Source organism: Battus philenor, unplaced genomic scaffold (assembly GCF_028537555.1).
Source record: "Battus philenor isolate CCGP_79_NKW_IND1 unplaced genomic scaffold, ilBatPhil1.0.hap1 SCAF_24, whole genome shotgun sequence".
In the NCBI taxonomy this organism is placed as follows: Eukaryota; Metazoa; Arthropoda; class Insecta; order Lepidoptera; family Papilionidae; genus Battus; species Battus philenor.
Genome location: NW_027181687.1, coordinates 9,506,587 through 9,526,839, shown reverse-complemented (window position 1 = coordinate 9,526,839; position 20,253 = coordinate 9,506,587). Strand labels below are relative to the sequence as shown.

Genomic DNA, 20,253 nt, shown 5'->3' with positions numbered 1-20,253 from the left:
GTTTGCAACGGCCTGTATCTTTCGTATTTCAACGGTAAAAAGTCACCACCATCTTGTAGATAGGCAACCTACAGATTGTGTAGTCATTAATTTTGTTAGTAATTACTTGACTGATTCTATAATGTTAAAGTAATAGACCTGTTGGAGTACGGCAGAAAAAATTAGATGAAAAAAAAAACTCTTAAAAAAGACAACTTTATTGATTTAATGGCTTGATAATAAAAAATAATTTTAAAATTATTTTTTGTATCCTTTATGACTCTTAGAAGACGAATAACCGGCCCTTCGGAGCAGTTCCAATGGGGCGGGTGTGGTGAAGCCGCTTACGGCATGAGGTTCGCGCGAAGGTTCCTTGATGCTAGAGAACTGGAGGCAGACGCCAGGAGCCTCATGAACCTGCACAACAACCGAGTGGGCAGGAAGGTGAGCGAGGTATATGTCCTTATCTATCGGGTAGAGTGAAAAAGGGATAGTAAAATGTTTAATACAAAATAAAAAATTACTAGAAAAACATTTGGGACAAACGCCCAATCCAAACCAATAACAAGATTTTTAAGGGTTGATGAGGATGGGCAGAGAAAATAGAACAGATGTCAAAAATTAAACGTTCTTCGGCTTGTCACTTATACAATTAAAGCGATCTCAATTATGTTTTGACAATAAAGCCTAATATAAATTAATATCAGTTTTTATGTGCTAAAGTGGATCAAATTTTTCAGCTTCAAGAAGTAATATTTACCTGTAGACATTATTATCACAGTCTTTGCAAAAACGGTAATGGCAAGACAATTTGACTCGTCTTTTGAATATTAACGTCATATACAGCGTGATTGGTTATTGGCGTAATGCTTTAAAGGGGTAAATGGATGACTCATTTGCTGTCAATTAGTGTATGGTACACTCTATATAAAACTTAACGTAAATAGAATTTTCAAAATTCAAATTACAATATAATATTTCATTTAATTGTTCACTACCTGTCGCTTCAGACTTCGTTCTGCCATAAGTAATTGTCCTATTACATTCCATTAGAAAAGTAAATTAATGTAACATATTTGAAAGTCATCCCTTTATACAGGGTGGATGATAATAAATGTAACAGCTTTCAAGCATAATGCTAACAAATGAGCTATACATTCACCCCATTAAAGCTTTTACATCCAAACCATCCAAACATCTTAATATATATAAATCTCGTGTCACAATGTTTATACTCAATGGACTTCTAAACCACTTAACCGATTATAATAAAATTCGCACACCATGTGCAGTTCGATCTAACTTGAGAGATAGGATAGTTTAAATCTCAAATTATAGTCGCAATTTTAATTTATTGCTAATTATTGTCTGTTATTATTTGACAGTCACAATTATCTGTTAACTCCAAATGATTCTAACAGATGTCGATACCTTTCGACTGGGTTGAGTAAGTAATCAATAGATGGCGCTGCTATGGTAAATCTACGAACGTGTCATATAAGCTACATTTTAACAGCATAATTACCACGTGTTGTTGACGCTATAAAATTAATTAAATTTATTTTGTAGTGAACGAAATACCGTATAAATCAATTATTTCCACTTTTTAAATTTTCACAGCAACGCGTGGCCGGGTCAGCTAGTACTATATAAAACACAATGTGTACGGCAATAAAAAGTCGAATATTTAATCCCTAATCTTCTAATAAGTTCATTTTTGTTAATGCAATTATTGCAAACATTATTGAGTGTAATATACTCCAGATCTTCTATCTAAATCGATTATGGTGGTGTCTGTACGCCACATTATTAGACAGATGGTGTATAATACACTAATATTAAAAATAAAACTCTATTAAATCATTAAAAACGTCGGCAGCAATAAAACAGACGTAATGACAGAATAACGGTTAAAATGAAGATCAGTTGAAACAAAATCGCAGACATTGATCGTGCGGCATGTATAAGTAAAGGTTGCAGATGAAATGGCATTACGTTAATTTGAGATTGAAAGAGAATTACAGATGAAGTCAAATAAGCAGTCGTATGTTCGTACATATTTTTGCTTGATTGCAGTGCAAAATCTTTCGTTATTTCTGTCTTGTCCGGTGTCTGACATTGGCTAGTTACTACAACTTTTTTTGTTAAAATAGAAAGGTCCTTCAAGACTCTTAAAAAATAACTCACTTGATAAAATATCATTTGTTTATGTTTAAATTTAACGAAAGTTTACAAGCAATATGTGTTATCTGTCAATCCATCGGTCTACGCATGCGCAAAATATAAGGACGCGCAGCGTATTATTTGTATGCGATTGTCAAAACCGCGTCTCACGCCGAAAAATATTATGAAATATAAAAAATGGCGAACGGCGTCAAGTGACATATGTGTTATTGTTTGTGAATTCGTATTAAATCTTTAGTGCTGTGGTGGAATATGGAATTAAATACTATCTTATACCAATTTTCAATCAATGTTTAATATTTAGAAATGAGTGGTGAAAGTTATATGTAAAAATTATTTCATTCGCATGACAAATATTTTATTACGGCGTTGATGTGTCTGAAGTTATAGACGGACGACTTTAAAAAAAAACTATCTTTCATCTAAGCGTTTTAATTTTTGTGCTCCAGCTCGTTAGGTGTTGTCTCTAACGAACCTGTTAAACTTCACCACATCACTGTCAAGCTCGTCGGAAAAGGTTGAATGCAGGCCAGTTCCTACTGGTCCTATTGGAGATTTCTGGTGGAAACCTCCATCCATACCATATCCATACCTCCATAGTAGTGAACGTCCTACGACTGAAATGATAATAATGTTAGATTTTTTCAATTAATACAACATATTAAGAAATTTTAAAACTTTAACAGTTGGCTGAAAATTCTAGAAAGTTCGCCATTAATATTTAACAAAATAAATAGACATGAAATTTAATAAATTTACGGTATTATTGGAAATTATAAAATGAAAGTCAGTTAAAAATTGACTAGTAGATAATTATTACAAAAAAAAATTATGTAAGTCATTAAGCAATAAAATAAAACAAGAAAAAAAGTTGTTCGGTAAAAAACGCAGCTTGGGACAAAACTGCCGATTTCTTATTGTGCCTGTTGTATATGCTTTCTATTTTTGAAAAACAAATTGACGGGAAAAACAAAAATTAATATGACTCATAAATTGTCTTGTTTTTATTTTATAAAATCGTGCTATAAAGTTTATTTTTAATTATTTTTAAATAGTCACATTTAATAAGCGTTTTACGTTAAGTTTCTACGAAAAAACTTTCGGATGACAGTCGCCGAAACATAAAATTAATTGCAAACTAATTTTTCATGGCATTTGACATGGTTTGTTCGTCAAGTTATGTAATCGCTGAGATTGACAGATGTCAAATTATGGCATCTGTCAATTTGCTGACATTTAATAAAAATTTTTACGGCACTGTGAAGATATAGTGAAAGGCAATTGAACCGATTATACCTGTAATATTTAAAATCCGTGACTTGATTTACGAAATATAGACTCGCTATTTAGAATTTTTAAAAATTTTAATTTTTAAAATTCTTTATTTGCGCGCATTATCGTAATGGACATCCTCAAATATCAAATGTCATTTTCATAACTGTCGAAATATACACTTTTATAATTGTGTTTTTTTCAATTTAAAAAATAAATTGCTTGCTGTAAATTTGTTACCATTTGCATTGTTTCATGCAAATAATGCCGCCTAACTTACAATGTATGCATTTTCAAAACAAAAATATTGCATATTTTACAAAAGTCAGCCATATCATTTAAGATGGTATTCAAATAAAAACAGAAGCAAATTACAAACCAACGCTAATAATTAACAGCCCGCGGGCACAAATTAACGGCAGAAGTGGTGAGAACCACCACAACATCTTATTACGCGATGCTCACTGCGAATTAGCGTTTCGTTTTACAACCAAACTGCAAATCTCCCGCCATATTTACTTTTACCTTTTTTATACGGAGGCCCGTTCCGTTGCACGCAACGTTTATTATTGGTGAATAAAAAAATACGTTCCGGTTTATGTAAAACTACGATTTTCTTCGCATACAGGTCCTGATAAGTAACGGTTTTTATTAAAAAAAATTATAAAGAGATAAAACATGTTTAAATTTTAGGGTAAATTATGATTCATATATAGACTACGTTTATATCGTTATAATTTCATTTTTAAATGAAATTGTTTTAATTAACAAAATGTAATGTAATTTTCAAATTGAAAATTACATAGTGAGATTCTAAACATGATAATGAAAATGAAAATTAGAGCAAGGTTCTCCAATCTAATAAACCTGTAAGATTCAGATGTGAATTTTAGTTTTATAACAGCAAATAGGTCGAAATACATATCAAAATATACCTAAAAAGGTATTATACACCGATGCAAAGAAAATATTGTTTATAAATGCCAATGGGGTCAACAGACGTTTTTCAACCAAACCTTTTGAATTAATCAAGAAATAAATAACTATTATATAAATTCTTTAACATGATGCGTTGAGTTCTTCTCTGGAAGGTAACTTTTTAATGAGTAACACCGCCATTACCCTTCTGTGTGACCAAATATGATATGTAATATAAAAAATCCACTTTTGAAAGACATAGTAATCTTAAGAGCAAAACTAAAACTTACCAAGAAGCAAATTACTGCTCAATTTTCAGTAATGTTTTCCAGCTTGTGGTACTCGTACCTCTGGAAGTACGTTGACCCATTGGAAGTACTTAAGTTTATTGATGAAGGATTAAACACTAATAAAATAGGATATATAAGATGGTTCTTTTAATGTGTCTGATAAATAATTATTTTTTTCTGTAAAATTACATAAAATCGCCCAACTTTTATGTATCTTTGAAAATAAAATATACTATCAGTTAATATATATATATATATATAAAACTGGGTGTATCGTGATGATCTTTGGGAGAGAATTATACCTTGCGTTAAATCTATGACTGACTTGGTGATGATGAATATATTTAAAAGATCTGGTCATCCTTTCCAGATCATAGACTTCCACTCCAACGAATAGGCCTCCTCTAAAGATATCTTTGGCGGGATGTACAATAACGACACGCTTGATAGGCAGATTGCCGATCGCAGTGAAGTATTGATGCTGTTGCCCGTCCTCTAGAAACCTGTTTTAGAGCAGCGGCAATCCTTTATTATTAATGCAACAAGTGTGAATTATAAAAGACTTGCAAGCAATCGAACCCGCGACTTGCGATCGCAAGTCTCGGTCCTCTTTCGTTTGCTTTCCACTGCTCATATATAAAATTAGTTTAATCTTTTACTATATTATTTACTTTTAATTTATTATATTATATAATTACATTATAATATTCAAATTAAATCTAAAGCAAGTTTCTCTGTGGATGAGCCCATAGCCAAAGTATTAGATGTATTATAAAGTTTCATATAAGTCTTTAGAGAAATGAGACACATTTTTAGAAATAAATGTGTAGTTATCAGGATTGAATGGTATGGAAAACAGTTTGTGAAACACTACTTTACTTTCCAGTATTAAAGAGATTTGTTTTTATCAGATAGTAAAAGACTTAGTGCGTCGAGAATGCAAATGCCATGGCGTCTCCGGATCCTGCGCTCTACGCACGTGCTGGCGAGCGCTACCACCGTTCCGAACGGTAGCGGCCGCTCTACGAGACCGTTACCACCGCGCCAAGCTGGTCACCATTCATCCACCACCAGCGACACATGCGCCCAATTCCCACCTAGTTATACGAAGGTAATCAACATATCGTATGCTGCAGAGTTAAATCATATTAAATAATATAAAAATTTTATAAAAAGAAATTTTGCGTAAATTTTCAAATATTTTTAAAACAAACAAAAATAAATGTAAACCTGTATAACAGAAGTCAAGATGAGTTATGTAAATAATACGAACAAGTAAAGAAAACTTGTATAATGAGATCGACTATGATGCACTATCGTCCGTTAATCCGGCTCGGCCTGCATTACATTCGTGTTACGCGGGCCAAGCCGAACTGACGCTCGCTCCAGTGCTGCATGACGGCAATTAGAGAAACAATTACTAAGACATCTATTCTTTGTGCAAAAGCTTCTGAAGTAGAGCATTTTCGGAAAAATTATTAGTACAATCCTTTTTTGGTCATATAGTATTCACAACAATAGCATTCTTCTTATAGTATTCTATTAATTATTATTAACATTCTATCTCTAAAGAATAGAAAGTAAGCACTTCATCTTAATTGTTACTAATTACTGTTAAAGTTTCATTGTAAATTTTCATAGTGGTATTTATCAAGAATACAACTACTAGAAATCAAACATTTGAATGCATATTAGCTAAAATAAGTTATAAGAAATTATAGAGATTATTTCAATAAGTTACTGGCATAAAAATTATTTTTGATTGGTACAATAACTATATACATGTATTCGGGCCTTTTTGCCACATTTTTGAGGGCGCGTTAATTCTTGAATATCGTGAGTCCATAATATTTTATACTCCCTCCCATCCATCCCCTCTCCGCTGTTATTTAAAAAAAAATAGGTAAATAATAAATAATAAAGTAATTTTTATTTTTTTAAATTTAACAACAATTAAACAAATCAAAATAAATTGGAAAAGTATACACCTCATTTATTTTATTTTTTTATATTTTAATATTATCTGTTTGTACGACTTTTCGATGTATTTGAAATAACTTCGCCAGGTCCCTCACAAAAAAGTCCTGCTTGTAGTCAAGTTGGATTAAAGTTCTTTTATGATTAATATTTTTGTTTTTGCAGGCCACGACAAAATGCCGGAGTTGGTAGACAGCCACGGAAATCGGAGTTAGTTTTTCTGGAACCTTCCCCTTCGTACTGCGAGCCGGACGTCGTTTCTGGTTCTTTAGGGACACATGGTCGGCACTGCAACAGAACTTCCAGGGGTATTTAAAATTATTAGCTACACATTTACCGTTCCAGTTTTTCTATAAACAAATTGTTAGATATTTTATGAATATATAAGTAAAAAAGATTCCTTAACCTGTCTGAATTCATATTTAATCTATAAAACTAAAACCACTCTAATCCTGGACTTTATTGTTGGTACAGTCAGATCGGAAAAACAAACACAATTTTTACGTTCTTGTAGTGCCCCTCCATATTATAAAGTTTAGCGATCATCGTTGCATACTTTGTTTTAGGCTCAGGTAAATAAAATAGTTTCACAAGAGTCCAAATTTCCAGTCCATTCTCTGTTATTATTTAACAAAGAGTTCCTTTTCTCAACAAATTTTGCAATCATTATAAGTTTCAAGTGCTATCTTTTATATCTAAACACAATTATTATAATGGTTGTTTGGAAGATCACCTTAGTGCTTCATTTTTTTTCATATTTATGCTACGTAATTATCGACAACAATAATTACGTAGAATAAAATTAACGTACAATAATAATTACGTAACATAAAATTCTAGTTTATTAGTAGGTTTATTAAGTAATATAATTGAAATTGTACACAACACGTGTGTCACCACTCCACGGGGCATCCTCGGTAGTAATGTTACACCGATCACTGCCAAACACCGAATCAGACTTGGTATTTAGCATAGCAGTAGTACCTTTGTATTAGTCCCTTTCTTACACTTCACTGTCTATTGTTTCAGGGGAAAACGGCTGTGAAACTCTATGCTGTGGACGCGGCTACAACACTATACGTACCGTTGAAGAAACAAAGTGCCGCTGTCAATTCCACTGGTGCTGTCGAGTGACCTGTGACAAGTGTATCAGTCGCACCGAAACGCACGTTTGCAAATAAAAACACATATTATCCACGTCGCGTATTATGTTATTTTACGTATCCAAGTGTATTTTGACTCTAAAATTATTGCTATTAAGTGAGAAACGAAAACCTGTGTACTACTATATCCACCTAGCGGATATTTTTGTCAACATATACATAACGACAAATAAATGGAGTAACAAAATATTCGCTAGATGGCACATTTATTAATGTTAAAGTACACCGTATTTGCTGGACAGTTAATAGCACAATATAAGCAAATTAGGTTGGTGACTAGCCATGGGTATATTTACATGCATCTGTGATTTGTTTTTTTGTTTTTACCCTACGTGACGGCGATATTTTCTGCCGTTTTTTTCCTCACACGTAATTTTGACTTATTTATTTATTCATGGTATTATTTAGATAAAATCATACAAAGTAACCACTTATGTACGTCATGAGAAAAATTTCAAAAGGGCCTAATTTGACCGGAATTGTAAGGCATCCTGCAATTTGAAACTACACAGATTTCAAACGCACTCTAATCTGACAAGAGTTCATAATAAACTTAGATGTATAATTTTGTGGTCACTTACAATATTCTTAATACAGTAGAGACATCATTCGTAAACTCAGTTATCATTTAAAAATCGTTTACGGTGTAATACGATCTTTTTACAAGTTTTTATTCTATGAACCTAAATATATTACAAGATACAAATATTACATTGGAGTGTACTATAATGACATACAGACATACATTCTTGTATTTATTTGTTTAATTTATTTCTTGTTGTGTTGTTAAACAATGGAAAGCAAAAATATTTAGCAACAGCATTTTTCACAAATATCAAGAAAATATATTTATAATTTTTTTCTCGCGCAATTCTTATAAGGCAGCCATTTATAAATGCATCTTTATAATTCATTACAATACTTGATACCATCTAAAGATATACCTTTCAAATGCTTAGGAAAATGGGGTAAAAACGCCATATAACTTATTTATATCTAATCTGTGCGGTGAATAAAGTATATCAAATAAATTATTTACATTTACATTATCGAAATATGTAATCTCTTATAACCATTGTACAGTTGCCTATGCTATTGAAAGTGTAAAGCATTAAATTTAATGCTTCTTATTTAAATATTGTAATTTTTATCATATATTCTCGTAAATAATGTAAAAAATTGTAATTTATATAAACATCTGCATTAATGCTCTCCTATCAATTTAAATTTACTATTTTTAAGAACGTATGTAATGTTAATGTACATACATATCATGTAACTTAATAATAACGAACTTTTAAATAAAATATGTAATCATTAAAATCATGCATCTGGTATAGAATAATAAACTTACGCTTAATTTGTATACGTCCATTTTTAATTGCAATTTTAAGTGTTGCCATAGAATAAGATATTTTGTAGCGGTTAAAGATACTTAAGTGCTTGTTTATTTAAAAATACCTTTGTAAATAACGCCATCAGTATTTGTTTAAACAGTAATTTTATTTATTATGCATAATTATTTGATGAAATATCTTTTCATAGACCTAAATAAACACTACTTAATAATAAAAGCTTTTTAAAATTCATTTGTTTACTTAGTACCATGGTAATAGGTGTCCTGTGATGTATGAAACTAAGAAAAAATTGTTTTGTAAAAAGCGTTCTTTTAAAGAAAAATTAAAGATTTGTACAGAAAAGCACTTGAAACTATTATGTGAAAATCTACCTTTGCCAATTAAATGTCTTAAACATTTTAAGTTCATTGTCTTACGTTACACGTACCTTCTTTGTAATAACTTACCTAAAAATACATTCCGCATAGACTAAGACCTAACTTATGCATTTTATCATTTAATATGTTTTTGAATAAAAACTATCACGTCTAGCCCATATTGTTTTATTTTCGTTATCAGTTTATGTTAACATTAAATTTGGTACTGTGCAAAATTATAACCGTGGACTAGTTTCTAAGCGGTATTGGACGACTAATCTAGTCCTTTAAAGATTGTTGCTAGAGTAATTTTTCAGAATTTATGGTAAAGAGTGTTACTTTAACATAAATTCTGAAAAATTAACATCATAATATTTTTTCCACTCTAATTTCATAGACAATTTGATAATTGAAAAGTAAATAGAGCAATAAATGTAATATTTAGATAGTCTGAAACCTTTGATTAAAAGTTACATCATTTATTTATATAGTTCCACTAGCAAAGGTTAAAAAAAACCAACATATTATCAAAAATATCAATGTTTTAATAATAAAAAAAATATTACAATGTTATTATGTTCACGGTTAAATGGTGAACAGTTCACCATTTAAAAAAAACTGATAAATATCATAGACAGACTTTTATAAATGAAAGCCATTATCCTTTCAAACAATGATTTTAAGTTATTATTTAAATCGTTTATTTCCTTTGCGATTAAGACATAATTATCATATACGGATAAGTATCAAAATAGTATCACTATTGAAAACATTCAATGTCTAGTATGGCAGCACAGATAAAAAATGTCAAATAAACATGTTAATTCTATTGTTAGAACTAAACATCTGCTCACCGAAGTGGATTCTAGAGATTCGAATCAAAGTTCTCACATGCTGTCAGCATTTTTTGAAATTTAATAATTAACATTGAATTTGACTCTTTATCTATAAATGTATGCTGCACAAGCATGTGTAACAAAAACATTTAATTTAAAATTTTAGCAATCCATCGGAGCATAAGATTACTGAAATAATGTTTTTATATGTATTTAATCCTATTTTTTGTATTAGAAGGCACATTGTTCACATAAAATTCCGGAAGCTTGCAACACTATTCATTGAAATGTATTTAACTAGATAGGCCAAGAAAGAGAAAAAGTAATAGAATTATCGGTAGTGAGCAACTTCATTATTACAACAATATTTCATATGCTTACGAAACTTAATTGAAATGATTCTAATATACTGATATTACCAGTTTTTTATTGATAGAGTACTCTTTTACAATCAGATGAAAGTTAACCTCGTAAAAAGGAACGTTTATGTCAAAATAGTTTTACTGACAAACTTTCGGAATGTTAACGGATTGTTTATGATTTACTTATTTTATGTAATATATAACAAAAAGCTCTTAAGTAAACCCAGATAAAAGAAATGCCTAAACCAACTTGCGTACAATGTAGCACAAACGATTCTTTACTGTGGCGAAGCGCTGAAAACGGACAAATATGCAATGAATGTCACTTAGCTAATACCGTAAATAAAGAAGCAAAGGTAGACGCTTCAAATGTGAAACCTGAGGTTGATGATAAAGGAGATGATAAATGCGACATCGAAGCAAAGAATGGGAAGAACGATTTTGAATCAACTCCCGCAAAAGCTACTGGAAAGGGTACACGAAAAAGTACGAGAGCTACTAGATACAAGTCTAAAACTCCAGCTCCCGTACCGACTAAACCCCCCGCTCCGCGTGGCAGGGGTAGAAGAAGCATTTTTAAACGACAGCCACTTAAAGCACCAACTGCTACTGCCACTGTAGTGACTAGTGATTCTATATTTTACAAGGCAAGTTGATATTTCTTCAGTAAGTTAAATAACAAAGACAGTAACTTTATAAAACACTAAAAATAATATTAAGTAAAAATCCAAAAACTAATGATTATTTTTACTAAAACGAAAAGTTTCTATGTTTTATTCATTTAATATTACAAGGCCACTTTTCAAAAAAATCTACTGAAAACCAATATAATTTATTTTTAAAACCAAATGTTTGATTAAGAAAAAGAATCATATCATTATTGTCAGCTTTTAAATGTCCACACCAAAAGGCAAAGACCTCCACCAAAGATTGAAAACAAATAATAAAAAAAACATTCGTTCCTAATTTAATAAAATATAATTGTGAAATTTATTTTACTGTAATTTTATACAACTTTAAACATGGTGAATTGTTTAATTATCCTAAAATAGCTTTTATACATAAGGTACATTCTCATGTTCTAGTCTTCTCTTATTCTGCTGTTACAATGGCTTTTAAGTGTGGTGACTTTATTGGTGAAAAGAGATGGTATGAATATTTTGTGTCGACTTGTCTTTATTATTAACAAAAGGGGCCTCCTACTGACTGGACCACCGCACCAGTGAAACTCATGGCTCGTCCATGTTACAGACCTAATTAAGCTATATGGGATTTCATATTAGTTCCAAGCTATTTAGGAGCTTGTCAGCTCAATTAAGCATAATATTAAATATATAACAGCTTTTGAGAGAGAGCATATGAACAGGAATTGTCATCTGTACACCATCTGTAGACATCCCACACTGCTTGTCAGTCCTTTTTCTCAACCCCACAACCCTAAAGCCACAGAAGCCATCTGTGCACTATCCACTTCCCTCTGCCTCTTCAACTTGGTAATTTGTTGGGCTATGTAATTACTTCCGTTCATTAACAAATATTCCTTATTCATTTGTATAGAGTATTCTATTGTAGAGAAATCCTGACCACAGCCCTCTCAAAGGATCTATTAGTAAGCGCACAGTCTGGCTTTACACTCAGGTATTATGACCAGAAGTCTGGTTCCCTTACTAAAATTCAACACTCTAGTAATGTTTAAGCAGTACACATTGTTTGTAGACTTTCATCTAAAGACATTTTGTTATTTCTTTTTTTTGTGTTCCTTATTTCATCTGCGATCAGTCCCAGGACTATAAGCGGATTTGTTGAGTGGTTATAGCTTTGAAAGGGGTCTTCCCGGCGAGAGACACCTTGTTCACCATCAAGCGTCTAGTCTCTGGATGTCATGGCGTTTAAAACGTTTCCTGTACTGGATGCAAGTCAATTCGGAAGCAAAGTTATTTGGGTGTTTGTCTAGCCGATTTTTATAATTATCTATATATATATAAAAAATCTATGACTGCTGGATGCCAGCATTTTTTTATTTCTAAAAAAAATTAGTTAACTGTGTTTTTATAAAAAAACTAAACTTTTCCAACTTTTTAGGGTAGCTACATGCAGGTAGGAGATATAGTTTCAATGATTGATATTGAAGGAGGTACATGCTATGCACAAATACGAGGCTTCCTTACAGACCAGTATTGTGAGAAGAGTGCAGTTGTCACTTGGTTATTGCCAACTAAAGCCAGCCCACCTCCCGAACAAGGGTTTGATCCGGCAACTTATATCATAGGTAAATAAATTATTGAGACAATTTTACCAATGCAGTATAGTAGCAGCAAATAGTGTTCCGAGCCGAAGTCCTCATGGGAGTCCTTTAACTTCGCGATCTTAAAACAGGCTAGGAGCCCTCTTCGTCCTGTCGCCTCAAATCTGCGAAACCTGCAAAAGCCACTTTGGCAGCTGCAAAAGTTCTGTTTTAAAAAACTATTTATTCATTTCATGTTTTTTTTCAGGGCCTGAAGAAGACTTACCTCGTAAATTAGAATATATGGAATTTGTGATGCATGCTCCTTCTGACTACTACAAAGCTAGCAACACTCCATATCCTTTGACAGATTCTGAACTAAATGATTATAACGGTTTTATATGGACATCATTAGAACCTAAAGAAAAATCCTAATGCACTCTTTATGGTTAAGCTACGCTTTATACTACTAACTCTAAATACATTCGCATTAAAAAAAAATTTTATTTTTTAAACTATATGCAATACTTTCAGTGAATTACTAAATATTTCCGATTTTATTATAACATAGCGTAAGTGTAACGGAGAAAATATTTGATATATTTCATTCCTATGATTGTTATGTAAAGATAATTTAAAATTAATAAATATCAATTTCATTTAAAATATTTTACTTATTTAAATAACCATATAAAGAATTCTGATTGATTTCCACTATAATTTTTTATTTTACAGACTGCGTAGATATAAAAAAAAAAAGTTAAAATTAACAAAGGTTCATGCAGAAAACCTTTTTGCTAAAAGATATTTTTAATCTGTGCAAACGTCAACGTCAAAAATTGCCATTGCCGCGCATGAACGCTTAAAATTTGTTTATCATAGCTAAACAAATTACATGAGAATTATTTATGAAAACTTCATATTTTTAATAAAAAAATGAGTCGCAAAGAAGCCTTATCTTCTTTTATTCAACAAATCCACGGACGGCCAGTTGTAGTTAAATTAAACAGCGGCGTTGATTACAGAGGTAAGCTGTTTTGTCTACCATATTTATACTAATAGTAAATTATTCACTTATAAACCTAATACTCTTATCTTATATATACTGATTCACGTATATTTTTTCCAAAAAAAATACTTTGTTTATTATTTGTCTAACCTCTTAATTTGCGTCTAAGGCAAGGCCATGTCGGCATCTTCTGTAGCTCAATAAACATTTACTAATACTTCATTGTTGTTTAACTATGCAGTATTTGTTTGATAAGCAAGATATAAAACTAATTTATTTATTCTCCAGAGTGCAACATAAAAATTAATAATCGAAATGAAATATTTATGCTTACTATCTTATAATTTCATTTTGAAAATTTTTGAACTAAATATACCCACGTTTTGTTACAGACTGCATATTAGGCTCTTATATGTTAAAAAGAATACTTAATGATAAGGCATTTCATTTAGATTAATTAGTTGCTTTTTATTAACTTTTAAGTAACAAAGCAATGAAAGAAAATTAAGCTACTAATAGAATACTTAAAAAAAAATATTAACAAAAGATTGATTTCATAGGTATTGATAAAACCATGGACCACAATGTATAAAATACTTTTTATCTTTATGTTCCCTATCTTCATATTTTAGCTTGATTTATGGGATACCCTATAAAGTATCAATCTATACATATCTTTCCAGGAGTGCTGGCATGTCTAGATGGTTACATGAACATAGCCTTGGAACAGACTGAAGAGTATGTAAATGGCCAACTAAAAAATAAGTATGGTGATGCATTTATTAGAGGAAATAATGTTCTTTACATAAGCACACAAAAACGAAGAATCTAGTGAACATCATGTTTTCTATTAATATGTTAATTATAAGTCATTGTGTAAAATAAAAATTTCTTACTTTGCTGGCTTTTCATATTCATGATTTACTAATAATAAAAAAAACTGACCAATGACGTAGTAAAAGTCATGAAAGCCACTGGGTAAGCAAGACCGATCATTGTGATCTTTGGAGGGGGATCTAGACCATTCAGTAGACATCAATAGGCTAAAAAGAAAAAAAACTGGCAATACATTACTATTATTCATTATGTTGTATTAGTTTTAATCACATACATTGTTATTTATATAAACAAAGTGCACAGAAGCAAATAAATTATCAGTGTCTTGAAGTATAATATATACCCACTATAATAAAATTTTAAGAATTGGTTTAAAAGAAACTATTTTGTGAAGAAGACCTTTGAATTTTTTTTATCTTATATAGTAGCTGGTTTATAAAATATTGATTTTTAAAATAGTTAAATCTATGAACATTGTATAATCTATTTTACAATAACATATGTTGAAATTTTCATTCCACCGTACCAGTGATCTTAATAAAATAATAAAACATCTATATTATCATCACAATAGTTATAGAGTTATAACAATTGTAGGTACATGTAACAGAATGATAGTACATACTGGACTTTGCAATTGGGGACATTGTTGACTGAAATGGCATTGGCTTAGCATATTCTGTTTAGCATTAAACTAAATACTGTGATAGTGTAGTTCTCTCATCAGGACCATTTGATTAGTGGCTGTGACCTCACAACAGTACATCCAATTTTAAAATATTGTGTTTTTTCCTTTATGTTGTGTAACATCAATAATATTTATTGCTGCATACATAGTGAGCTCTGTATGTTTAAATATAAGTGAAAGTGTAATTAAAAACTTACTACTTATATATGCTGCATATTACTAGTTAGTTACTAAAATATTTGATTCTAAACTTAGTTATTTTAGTAGGTAATGATATTCACTTATTTTATTTTAGTGCAAAATTATAAAAATCATAATCCAGGCAAGATTTTATCAAAAAGGGTGTTATTTTGATGTGTATCTTGAATATAAGAAGGATACAATAAGCATTACATAAAGAAGTTATATAGTCAGCAAATAAATATCTTCATTTTAATCATAGCATGTCCATTACTTAACAAAGGTGATCTCTCATAGATTTCCAACAGTACTGGTTCAGAGAAGCATATATGCATAGTGTCTTCTGACGACCTTAACAAGGTCACCTGTACATCATGCGATTGGATATCCTAGGCTGCACTTGGTTATTAATTTTTAAAAAAATAAACCTTTTTTAGTAACCCTTAATAAAAAAAGGTTTATTTTTACTAATGTAACAAAAATTTGCATTAAATTTATGAGTACTAGTATTGATAAATGTTGCCGAAAAGTATAGATCAGTCACAGTTCAATAGAAAATAAAATTTTAAGAGTAATCACTTTATTAATTTAATACCTATTACAAAAAAAATTTTTACTCTTACAATTGCTACAAGACTAGTAATGTGGTTATATATTCACTGTAATGCGTTAGGGTTGACAATATTTTTTTAACATAGCAACACATTTTTGATTTACGTCAAATGTTTGATCACTAGAGTCAGGTGGATTAAATTACCCTTTGGTTGTACAGGGAAAGAAAATTTGATTTCACTATTTCCTTGCAATTCAAAAATATGAACAAAAAGATTGTATTGAAGCACTTTTTCTTAAAATAAATATCTGTATTACAAGACTACACTACTTTAGTTGCGTTGAAAATATAAAGTTTTTATTTTAATTATCTCGTTGAATAAAATTTCACTTCTCCATAATCCTGAAACAAGAAACAATTCTTTGTCAAACAAAATAACATAAGAATACAATTACTTAAACGTGAGAAATACAAATTACATTGACGAACACACAGGTAATATTTCCATATTTATTACAAAATGTAATTAAAAAGGGATCAAAATTCCATTTCTCCGTTTTCAAAGTACTAGGCGCTATAGAGGCAAATAAAAGACACTGGCTTAGGTTTTTTCATACATTAAAACGGAAACAGAGTAAATGCGCCACTGATGTTAGTCTAATGCTACAGTAGCGCAGTGTGTTTCATGGAAGATTGAAGCTCCAAACAAATCGTGTTAAGAAGATATCAAAATCTCCAAAATTACCAAAGAAGACAGCTAAAGGCGGGGACGGCGATCTTTTTGTGCCCAAGTAGTAATCTACCGCGGTTTTCACTCAAATCTCTAATTAATTTCCTTAGAGACAAACACATTTTTTGTTTTATTTTCTGGGCTTAAGCGTTTAAAATTTGTAATAATGAAATGAGACATTTTATAACTCGTGAGTTAAGTTATTAACCCTTGACTTAAGCAGCTGCAGTGGTAAACTAAATTTAAAAAAATTAACTTCTCAAAAATTAAAGCGATTTTTAAAACTAATCATAAAAGATAATCTTTTTGCGGCCGTTGTTCAAGTACAATGTAATTTCGACGTTATGGGATTTTGTTTTCAACTTTGATATTGGTTTCACCAGGACAATTGATGTTGATTTTTGTAATCTTATATATAGAACAGGTTAAACAGATCCATAAGAAAATCGAACAAATCAATAATTTTAAGGCGGGTCGTGAGTCTGTTAGTAGTGGGCATGATAGAGTGACTTCAGAGACTTGGGACGTCGCGTTCCGTTTGGTATTTGGGAAGTTCAATATTAAGAGGGCGAGAAAGTGTCCACACTTTGTTTTCATATTAAAAAGATTTGTTCAACTATAACAATCGACCAAACAGAAGGTCAAACCTTTTGAGCGGAATCCCTCGAAATGAAAATTGCTAAACGTTTTCCGATTGACAGTTTTAGCCTAAGTTCCTGAGAGATTCCTCAAACAAAGTTATAAAATAAGGTACTCTTATTTTATTTTACAAGAACTGAAAATGCTAATAAGACAGCGATAGCATTTACAGATTCCGCGTATTGTGAAGCAAAGCGAGGTAAGGGTGAGATTATTACACTAAAACTCGGTCATTTATTAAATTTTTATGACTGGATTACTAAAAAAACTATAATGGAGCAGTGCAATTGAAAACATTAATATTAATTAAATTAAGAAGGAAGTGAAATAAATAAAGGTAAAAAAAAATTAATTTAATATTTTTGTTTATGTAACTCGAGTACTTCGTCGAGAACCTTGGCTCTCGTTACATCACATGTAATACTACCTGATTGTTTGATCTTTTTGTGTGTCGTCCCGTATAACAAAAACAAATAAAATTTGGTTTTTCGTTCAGCAGTTCAAATATCTAAATTTGTTATGCAATGACATAAGAAAAAATATACCATAATTTTTTTTGAAAAAATGTCAAAAACTATGTCTTATCTGCCTGTTTAAAAATTCGTGTGTCCTAAAAAATTAAGATTTTACCCTAAATGCTAAAACTGTATAATTTTAAAAACATTTATATCCATTTGCGATATCAAAGTATATAGCTGGTAAGTATTTTAAAACAAGGACAAAATACGGTCAAAATATTTTAACTTTCAACACATTTCATTAAATTTTTCAAGGTGAACTAAATGAGTACTTAAATTAATTAGCAATTAATAAATATTTATTGAATAAAAATCTTAAATTATCAAATGTCAAACTATAAACTTGACTAAAATAATCATTACTGTATTCTCAATTATGTTTTATTGAAATTCTAACGTGATGTTTAATTGAGGCTATTCTTTATTTTATTAATCCTTATATTTTAATACAAAATTTGGTTGTATAAAAGCTTACTGTACCTAATTGAATTTTAAAAACATCCAAAAAAGAACTATTTTCATAATAAAATATTAATACAATTTATAGAAAGTTATCAAATTAAAAACTAATGGATACGCAAATTACATTAATGGTATGAATACCTTGTTTGTGCGCATGTCTGGTGGCTTTCCATTCCCTAAATCCGCTATTAATGCTTCTCCTCTAAAACCATTTTTCCTTTCATATTCTTCTCTGTTATTTTTTCCAACGTCGGGATCAAATTTTGCGTCAACTCGATAATTCAAAATCCGTCGATCATACAAAGGCGCCCAAAAACTCGAAAACAAAAAACTGTCACAGATCAACGTAAACGTAAGAACTAAAAATAATATTTTTAACACCATTATTGTTTTTAATTAAACCGAAAAAAGAATTTGTAAAATATTGAAATACAAATTTAATGTGTTAATGATTGCAGTAGCAGATTAAGAATGGTTTAAGTCAGGAAACTAAAGTTCACATATAGCGCATGGGAATAAATAAACGAGTAAATATGTAACTTGTTTTGTTTACCGTGTTAACTAGTCCCAAGGTTCTGGCGCAGTAGTATTAACGTATTAAGAGGAGATCTTGATATTTTTTAATCTGTAATCTTTTGATCTGAAATGAAAACTACATTAGTCAATTTTTTTAAATACATTTACTGGTCAGACAAGAATCCTGCAAATGTTTGAAAAGAAAATTCTTCTGTCGAATAAACATTAGACTGATTTTTGGGGGGAAAATATTGGGTGTATGTATAGCGAAATTGTCAGCAAAAGTATTTAAAATTTTTCGCCCATTTTCAATCAGCAAAAGAGTGCGAAGAACAGATAATAAACAACAGTTAATGTTAAAATAATCCGAAACTTGAAAAAAGCTTTTTCCTACTTTATTATTATTTCTAATATATATCTAAATCCATTGATTTTAAATAAGGTGTAGCATACTTTAATTGACAGCAAATTAGCTTTACATTTACTCTTTTAAAGCTTTTGCACCAATAACCAATCACCTTGTGTTAAAAATGAGATAACAAAATTTTAACACAGGGTGATTGGTTATTGTGTGGCACATGCTATATTTAAAGAAACTTATTCAGGTAGTTTTTATACCAACCGATTGTTAAAGATATACGATATTTATAAAAGACTCAACCTCTTAGTATTTCAGGGACTCGTCTTGTGGGTGCCGTGTCCATCGCGTTGTAGGGAGAGATGCGGGTACGGTGCTCTGGGCTGACGACCCGAGCAGTAGGCTGAAGCACACCTTCACCAACCAGACTTGTCGTCCTACGTAACTAAATTAAAATGACCCTACTAATGCTGCTTTAGAAATCTGTTCTAATAAAGACCTGATGTTCGGTCTTGACAAACCTAAATCTTTAAGTGGGTTACAAAGAGATTTTACTTTTATATCTTTCGCATGAGTAGGCCTAGGTCGATCGACCACATAGTCAAGGTCGCTGAATGCCAGCGAAACAGGATCGGTCAAGTCAGAGTTCTTTGGGTCGGTCTGTACCTTGCAGCTCCTACCTCCACCGTATAGAAAATTGCCTTCCTCAATGTAATTGTTCGGATAGCTAAAATGTAAGATATTTAAATCGTCTTCCCCTTAATGATGTAATATTGTTTAATTCCAATTAGCCTTTGCCTTGAAAAAAGACATCGACTTTACGATTGACTTGTCTGCACAATGG

At 30.9% G+C, this 20,253-nt stretch overlaps 3 protein-coding genes across 3 annotated transcripts in view; all 3 read left to right on the top strand.

Annotated features, from left to right (window-relative positions):
- LOC137924658 (protein Wnt-7b-like) overlaps positions 1-7,923 on the top strand; it is a 121,997-nt gene extending 114,074 nt beyond the window's left edge. The window contains exons 6-9 of the mRNA XM_068768079.1: positions 267-432; positions 5,555-5,754; positions 6,786-6,928; positions 7,650-7,923. Of these exons, the coding sequence (XP_068624180.1) occupies positions 267-432; positions 5,555-5,754; positions 6,786-6,928; positions 7,650-7,801 (661 nt within the window). The 3' untranslated portion in view covers positions 7,802-7,923. The remainder of the gene's footprint in view (positions 1-266; positions 433-5,554; positions 5,755-6,785; positions 6,929-7,649) is intronic.
- A 2,919-nt stretch (positions 7,924-10,842) lies between these two features.
- LOC137924661 (GATA zinc finger domain-containing protein 1) lies at positions 10,843-13,462 on the top strand. Its single transcript, XM_068768083.1, has 3 exons — positions 10,843-11,342; positions 12,778-12,964; positions 13,188-13,462. Exons 1-3 carry the CDS (start codon positions 10,932-10,934, stop codon positions 13,352-13,354), a joined length of 765 nt encoding a protein of 254 aa, XP_068624184.1. The 5' UTR covers positions 10,843-10,931; the 3' UTR covers positions 13,355-13,462.
- Positions 13,463-13,695: 233 nt separating this feature from the next.
- Positions 13,696-14,839, top strand: LOC137924706 (U6 snRNA-associated Sm-like protein LSm6). The gene is made up of 2 exons (XM_068768125.1): positions 13,696-13,946; positions 14,612-14,839. Exons 1-2 carry the CDS (start codon positions 13,856-13,858, stop codon positions 14,758-14,760), a joined length of 240 nt encoding a protein of 79 aa, XP_068624226.1. The 5' UTR covers positions 13,696-13,855; the 3' UTR covers positions 14,761-14,839.
- The last annotated feature ends 5,414 nt before the right edge of the window (positions 14,840-20,253 follow it).

Bases quoted from the DNA above. Each gene is read 5' to 3' on its own strand.
- LOC137924661 (XM_068768083.1), top strand. From the start codon at position 10,932: ATGCCTAAACCAACTTGCGTACAATGTAGCACAAACGATTCTTTACTG. The intron at 11,343-12,777 runs GCAAGTTGATAT...CCAACTTTTTAG, and splicing joins GTGATTCTATATTTTACAAG to GGTAGCTACATGCAGGTAGG. The intron at 12,965-13,187 runs GTAAATAAATTA...GTTTTTTTTCAG, and splicing joins TCCGGCAACTTATATCATAG to GGCCTGAAGAAGACTTACCT.
- LOC137924706 (XM_068768125.1), top strand. From the start codon at position 13,856: ATGAGTCGCAAAGAAGCCTTATCTTCTTTTATTCAACAAATCCACGGA. The intron at 13,947-14,611 runs GTAAGCTGTTTT...ATATCTTTCCAG, and splicing joins CAGCGGCGTTGATTACAGAG to GAGTGCTGGCATGTCTAGAT.